This window comes from Nerophis lumbriciformis, linkage group LG04 (genome assembly GCF_033978685.3).
Source record: "Nerophis lumbriciformis linkage group LG04, RoL_Nlum_v2.1, whole genome shotgun sequence".
Classification (NCBI taxonomy): Eukaryota; Metazoa; Chordata; class Actinopteri; order Syngnathiformes; family Syngnathidae; genus Nerophis; species Nerophis lumbriciformis.
This window is the reverse complement of record NC_084551.2, coordinates 25,883,933-25,892,068: the sequence shown is the minus strand read 5'-3', so window position 1 is coordinate 25,892,068 and position 8,136 is coordinate 25,883,933. Positions and strand designations below refer to the sequence as shown.

Here is an 8,136-nt window from a genome sequence, read left to right as displayed (position 1 = left end):
AAGTAAAAATATTCTCTTAAATGTCCCATCAGTCAGCCATATATGCCAAAGGCCTACATCTTATTCAAGTTTTAAACCCCTAATTGGTAACGTTCAAAAGGCATTTAAGAGTGCCCTTTCTTCTACACTTTTCTCATTCCCCTTTTAATGTGTTGTGTCAAAGTCTATTACCTCACTTGGACGTTTTTGTCCCTTAAAAGAGAGAGAGAGAGAGAGAGAGAGAGAGAGAGAGAGAGAGAGAGAGAGAGAGAGAGAGAGAGAGAGAGAGAGAGAGGTATTGAGGTAGTGGGGTGCCGGGGTAAAAAAAAGCCATCAGCTGAGGTTTGCCAGGTCGATAAAGCTTTTAGATTTGGAGATGTTTCTGGGGAGCCCATTTCCTGCGGCTAAGAGTTGTTAATGGAGCTTAAGGAATTATCTTATGACTCTCTGTTTCACTTTATTTGGACTCCCCTCGCCTCTGCTGCTGAATATGCTGCTGTCAAAGCCGCTTAATGAAAAGTAACGCGTCGCTGATTACAGTTTTATATGGTCTCTATGTAAAAAAAAAAAAAAAAAAAAAAAAGCACCCTGTTCATTTACCACCGCGCTCCCTGCGTGTGTTCATATTTGACACAGCTGAATGATTTACGTCCACACTCCCTCTTTTTTCTCCTCCTCGCGTATCTATCTCACTAATAAAAAAAATACCTTCACGCTAAATTAATTAAACATCAAGGCAGGGATGTCTTATCAGGTCTCTATAATAATCCATTAAGCACCAATTAACCCTACACGTATCTCTCAGATTATGTCATAAATCAACTCTCAAAATGCTGTTTTGTTTTGTTTCTAATTAAAGGCAAATAAAAACAATAATGCTGACTCTAATATAAAGTAAATCCCCTTTGACCACCACATTTTTTTTTAGCAGAGAAGGGGGCTCAGTCGTTTTTTTCCCATTAAAATTCCTCTCTGCAGGCCCTCCTCCCTCCTCTGGCTTCTCCTGCAGGACAGAGTCCCGTGGGAGCTCCACTTTCGCCATTACTGTCAAGTACCCTTGACTCTTTTTTCCCCCTTTTTGCCCTTTTATCTGCAACAACTAATTCCACTTCCTTTGCCCTTTTCACTTCTTGACGACGTGAGTGGCTACCTTTCACTTTTTCCGGGGGAGATTTTTATTTTTTTTCTGCTGTGGATGTTGTCTCAGCGAGGGGAAAGTGTCAAAATGATGCTTTCCTCCAGCTAATGAATGCATGGCGAATAAGTGAGCAGTTTGACAGCTGCATCATGGACCAGGTTGAGTTGTTTGGGTAAAAAGGGGAAATCGATAAGGGTGGCTGTGAAATATGTCCAGCAACATCCCAATTACAGCCTGTGTAGATAGCATGGATGCATATCTGACATGACGGGCTGTCCTTTGTGCTTTAAACTGATACAAAAACATACTTCATTTAATGCATTAATTTGTATTTATAATAATAGCAATATTTTCTTAAAAATCTAAAAGGATGCAAATAAAGGTGCAACTCAATAAATTAGAATTTCAAGAGGTAAATTCATACTTAAATCAGGCTGAGGAAAATGTTGAAGGCATTACATTTGATAAATTCATAGTAAATTACTGGCAAATAATTAAAGTTAAATGATGTAAGAAATAAGGTGATTTGTTGGAAAGTTACAGTACATTTAAATACAATATTTTGCTGTGAAAATACTGTTCAATGATATCAAATCAGTTATTTGTTACAGTCCAGGATATTAAATACAGTGTTTTATTAGCTCCAAATCAACAATATTTATTTTAAATGTTTTTTTATATATGATATATATTATATATATATACATATATATAATATATTTTATATTATATATATTATATTATATATATTTGTATATATTTAAGTTTCTATTGAACTACTAAAATAAAATATTTTTTCCACGAAACCATTTATTGAGATGCACTGTCAAAATCATATCAGTTTCCAGCACCTTGGACAGCAACGCTGAAGGAATGCCACCATTTCTCCCCCCAAAAATGCATTTAGTTTAATTTTCAGTGAACAATGTTGAAGCTTTGCTTCTGTGATACCCATTTTCTTTTCTTTCTTTTTTATTTCATAGTGATTTCCAAATTATTTTAGGTATTTATGCATGCTAATACGAAATAAAGTCAAATAAATAAATACTGTAAACCTCGGGGAATTTTTTCCCCAATATGTAAACATATTATTATTATACAATTGTGTGCGTGCGTTGATAACAAACAAAAAAGCATGTGAACGAAATGTCAGTTCAATTATGTTACAGGATGTAACAGACAACGAGATGAATCCGTCCTTTCAAAATAAAGCGTCCAACTTGGTGTTGTTACGAGCAGAAGAGTTTGTTCATATTTTTGGGGAAAGTCATTGCACTGTCTTTGGACGCCTCCTGGTTCTGTTGGAGCCCCCCAGGGCTGCTCTTCTCTGCATCCAGGAGGGGTCCTTTGGGGGTGTTGCTGCTCCAGGAGACGGTGGTGTGGGTCAGTGCCTGGCTCAAAGTGCTGTGCCTAAACAAAGGGTCGTGGAAGACCCCGTCCACCCAGTTCCTCAGTGTGGTGACGGGCGAGTCCTGCCTGTGGTCCAAACCGGCGGCCGGCGAGGTAGCAGCGGGTGGCGGGCTGAGTGAGGAGGGGGGCGGGGGTTGGCATCGCAACATACATGACGGATACTCAGTCTGGACCAAGGACGTCGCAGTCTGCGCCAAAGACCAGATCCGGGGTTTCCCGTCTAATATGTGATGCTGCGCCTGTTGGCTGTAACACGACTTGGGCTCCTCCTGGTTCGTTTTGAGGCAACTTTTGCTCAAGTCCTGCTCCCCTGCAGCGAGGGAAACGGGACCGGAGATTTTCATAGACACGTCCTTGATTAGGTGCTCGGCGGGACAGTCGCCGGTGGTCGTCATGTGAGGGTTCATGTGATATCTGTGCTTTAATTCACACTCCGAACTCTCGGACTCCAGGGTGTCGAAATCTTCCAGGTCGCTCAGCTGGAGATCTTTACTGGATCGACCTCGACTGTCTGCAAGGGGGGCGGAAAAATCAGAGCATATAATTTCCACTCAAACTTAATCCACTTTGTTTTATTAAGCACACGTGCAGTGAGTGCATAATCAATATTAACGAACGCCAACTAATCTTTAACATTATGGCTGCAGAAATCAGGAACGTGAACAGACATTTTGGAGGGGCAGGTGCTAGGGCCTGGGAAAAAAATGGGCACCAATGGGGAAAATCAGTTGTAAAATTAATAATATGATAAAAATAACAGACAAAACATTTTCTATGAATATTATAACCAATACATCAAATCAAATTGATTAAAAAATATAATTTTGTGAGCCCTGTTGAGTAGTTTGGCCGAGAATTTTCACAACTCAAATACAAAAAATTACAATGACATAGTCATTGTTTACTTGAAAACAATTTGGGCCCCAGCTGAAAGGAGCACTTTTCCTATGCAGGGCAAAACGGGCAGCAACTTGAGCACCATTGGGTTGGCTGTTTGTGCATGGGCTTGGATGTGCATATTATGTGGAAGTTAAACAAAATATCAACATATTTTTATTGCACAGCAAATGTTTTGAGAAAATACTACATATTTATTAATCCACTTATTCATAAATGTTAATAGTCAACACAAAACGGCATGAATGCATGTGAGCAACAAACCTCCATGTGAAAAAGCTCTTATTTGTGTGTACTGATAAAGCCTATAAAATTGTATTTTTTTAATGCTTAAATAATTGTTTTAATACTATGTTGCATTCTAAATAAGTTGTGTAAAATTAAATCAAATTAAAACACTTATACATGTTAATTGCCTTTAGATTTTTGTAGAATTCATTACAATACAAATTTGCAAAATATAAATAAATAAAAGGCAACATTCCAAAAAGAAAACCTCATTGTTAAAACTAAACACTTGATCAAACACGGCATAAATCTTTGCGAAACAAAACAAGAACCATTCGATTGGTTTTGCTAAACTGTTTCGAATAAAAGTCAAACCTCTCCTATTGCGGAGACACTGACCATTTTCATTACTTTCGCTTTTTATCTGCTCCTCTTGAGAGCCGTCATCGTCATCGTCGTATCGCTTCTCCTCTGAACCCTTATTCCTGGGCGGCCATGTCATCTTGTTCTCCTTCTTCAACCTCCTCCTGGCGTTGGCGAACCAAGTGGACACCTGTGTTAGAGTCATCTTGGTGATGATGGCCAGCATGATCTTCTCGCCTTTGGTGGGGTAAGGGTTCTTCCTGTGCTCCTGCAGCCAGGCCTTCAGGGTGCTGGTTGTCTCACGTGTGGCGTTCTTCCGCCTTGGTCCTCCATCCATGGAACCATATCTGCCCGTGAGAAGAACACATAATGAGATCATTTCATAATGAAATGCATGCACATGCATAACCAAGGTGTGATTTGGCTATTTACAACTTTAGACAATTACATAATGCACCCAGTACTTTTGTCAGTGGTGCCAGACGATATTAAATGTTTTATATGGTTGCGGTTCGTTGAACTAATCTAAGGGGAAGACATAAACATCTGTTCTTGAACTGTATTCCACTTCCTTGATTTCTCAGCACGTTATGATTGCCTATAAACAGAGCAGTTACGGCTTGCACTTTGGTGTCTTCAAAACCATCCTACAACCCTGAGTGCGGTAATGACAATGGCAAATACTGAACATTTTTCATCCATAACTTTATAGAATGTGAAATAATCCAATTTATAAAGGAGCAGTGTACAGTCTAGACAATTTCAAAGTGCACTCCCACATACGATCCCTCCATTTAAAATGCACAGTGTATGTAGTCGGTCAGCAGAGAGCTGTAAAAGTCCTCTCTGGGGAGGCTTTTATATGAGGCCTTATTGCTCTGCATAGCTTAGTGCAGGTCAAGCACTGCTCAGGGAATCAAAAGAAGCGAGCTGCACCTTTTCTCTCATCCCATTTGGTTCTCCATCAAATAAAATAGACTGTAAAATTGCTCTGTGAAGTGTAATGGTAAAAAGACAGACAGATAAAGGGAAAGTGCTTTAGGCCTCCTTGTTCTTTTGCAGTACTACATGAGCCGCAGAAACTTTACCCCGGAACAAGAACTTTTAAGTGAGTTTCAAATATACACACATTATAAGCGATAATCAATGTTTTAGTTTTTTTATGTTTTCATTTGTAAAACATACAATAACACCAAGCATATTTCACCAATTGAAACCTCTTGAGAAAGTAAGCAGAAGGAAAAGCAAAAACGTGGCACTTTTTCTTTTTAAATATTACACTTAAGCATCTTTTGAAATCTAATGTAAAGGGCTAAGTTTTATTTTTATTTTTACAAAATGCCTCGTGTATATACTACCACTTAGTTCAAGTTATTTATTTCTAAAGTTTTCAAATCGGGTGACATTTTGCTATGGAATAACATAACTTTTGTAATTACACACAATTTATATCAAATACATAATTGCACGATCATGCTTTTTTTTTATATTTCAGGAAAGAAAAACAAACAAAGTTGTTACCTGTCATACTGATACTGTCCCAAGGTTGGATCATAGGGATAGTAGGCTGTCGCTTGGGTTATTCCTGCATGTGCAGAGGCCGTGGCATCTTTTGTGTCAAATGTACCCTAAAAAATGAAAAAAAAACTAGTCGGTTAAAAATGTTGAGACTTTGTTAATGAAAATTGGTGCACACTAAGTACTGTTAACATTTGCATAGGGTCACAACTGGAGCTGATGGAACCATGTGATGGAGGATTGTAAAATATCAACACAATATTACAGTATATTTAGTACATGCAGAATATCTTAAACAGAGTTAAATGTAAAAGAAGAGGACACCTGGAGGTTTTCTGACAATACATGTGGTGTAAAAAAAAAACACATGAATTTTATCTGTACCATCTGAATAGCAAAAGTAACTAAAGTGCAGTATATTTCACACCTATTATAGAAGCAATAAATCACAATATTTCACATGTCCTTACTGTGTATACAATTGAACAGTGTTTATGTTGTGTACAAGGTGTATTCATAATATGTTGTGTAAAGGAAATGTCATATTTTTCGGAAGCTCATCTTGTATTTGACTTTGTTTTTAGGGTTAGGCACAATAAGTGTTCAACTTCAGCTTAAACCCTTTCGGTCTGCAACATTGTCAATTTATGAATGTACAACTGTTTGTTTATTTTGTTGACCACTGACCGAATAAATAATAAACTAAACTAAACTATAATTAATTCAGATGCCACATACTGTATGTCTGTCACTGATTTACCCCTCATGTTTTTTCCATTTTAAATATTATTCAAATATAGGATATACAATCTGTTTCTTCCTACTCCTTTTCGGATAGTGAGAAACTAACAAATGTGTGATGTACTACGTTACAACTGCATGCATGTTTGAAATAAACTAGTATCATAACCATAACCAATATTGATGCATGAAAGTAAGCAAAGCATTTCACACAAATTCACATTCTGCTTGCATGAATACATTGAATGGATGCATTTGCAAACCTATGGGAAGTGATAAGGACGTGCAGCATGCAGCAGCCTTGTTAAGCAGCATGCTCCATCCATCAATGCCAAAAAAAAAAAAAGAAAAGAGCAAGATTTCTCACCAGCGAGTAAAAAGCAGAGGCGTCTGTTCCATAAGTAACGTAGTTGCCGTATCCTTGAGCGCCGGTGTAGGGGCTCCCGTACACCCCCAGAGCGGCGGAGCTGAGCTCATGCCTGGCGGTGGCCAGCAGCCGGCTCTCGTACACCGGGCAGTAGACGGGCGTCTGGCCGGACGCGGCCACTCCGGAGTCGGCGATGGATCTGCCAGTGGACTCGCAGCAAGTGGTCAGAGAGTTGCTTGTCATTAGGAACTGCAGGGAGAGAAAAGTTCAACACTCGATTTGACAAAAAAAAGTGTTACATTTTCTGCACATGCAAACTTAATAATAAACTAATACATGCATTATAGGCTGCGTCGGATGGCTCGGAGCCAAAACATGCACAAACATCACATGTGCAGAAACGAGTTGTCATGTGATCAGTGTCCTTTATATTCAATGCACAAGACATTTCTTACTATAATTACTCCTGTGTTGTACATTTGCAGGTGCAAAAAGAGAGTAAAAGAAACACGTGCAAAAAAAAAAAGTGCGTGCAAAAAAACAAGTCAAATCGATAAGATCAATCTTTTGAAAGTCTACACGGGCATGCATGGACTTACTTGTGGAGCAGACGAATATGGATATCCTAATTGTGGATATGACATTGTAGAGAGGTCCCCCTATATCCAGAAATGAAGCGAGACTGAGGGTCTCCACTGTGACGCCGCTGCTGCTGCCTGCCTGCTGCTGCTTGACTGTACCAATTGATTGGGAAGCGCAGCTCCTTGGATGCTTATAGGGCGAAGCACAGAAGCATGTTTAATTTGTCTAAAATTCCCTGCCACTTCAAAAACAACAAAACATAAAAAATACAAATTGTACTCGGGAAATGTATATAAACATGCAGCGCGACTTATAAAAAACACATATCTGACGGTTACATACAAAAAAGGCTCATAACTTTTTTTTGTCGGTTACATATTTTTGCTTTGTAAAAAAAAAAGTAGTATCAAAAGAAGTCGGCAGCAGATGCGGGTTGTTTTAAAAGGCTGTGGCTCTGACGTCACGCACTGCTCAGTCTAAAAAAAAAAAAAAAATGATCAGACTGTAACTTTAATGTGTTTTTTTTTTCCCCCCAAGGAGTGACAACAATTGATACGTAAGTGCATTGTTTTACAGGGGAAGTTACTCAGGAAGTTGATTAATTGAAAAAACCTCAGTCCAATAATTGTGCATGAATATGCAAATATATGTAAAGTGGCACCTTGGTTTTCATTAGCAGTCCGTTCCAAAAGGTTCAAGTGTACAAAAACCAAGTAAATTTTCGCCTCAAGAAAACATGCAAACCCAATAATTACGTTTCAGACACTTACACAAATGAACACAATGCACATTTTTAGGGAATAATTTTACAGAACACAATGTGGAATATTTATATATACATATATGACAAATACAATGGATAAATGAACATTAAACATCATCTTATCTTTATTGGCAAAGACAGCGACAAGGG

The 8,136-nt window shown here is 38.5% G+C and overlaps 1 protein-coding gene across 1 annotated transcript; it reads right to left on the bottom strand.

Moving 5' to 3' along the window:
- Positions 1-1,754: 1,754 nt before the first annotated feature.
- irx4a (iroquois homeobox 4a) lies at positions 1,755-7,581 on the bottom strand. The gene is made up of 5 exons (XM_061945105.1): positions 7,241-7,581; positions 6,642-6,890; positions 5,537-5,643; positions 4,052-4,362; positions 1,755-3,038 (listed from the first exon to the last, which is right to left on the bottom strand). The coding sequence occupies exons 1-5, from the start codon at positions 7,283-7,285 to the stop codon at positions 2,347-2,349; spliced, it is 1,404 nt and encodes a 467-aa protein (XP_061801089.1). The 5' UTR covers positions 7,286-7,581; the 3' UTR covers positions 1,755-2,346.
- Between the last annotated feature and the right edge of the window lie 555 nt (positions 7,582-8,136).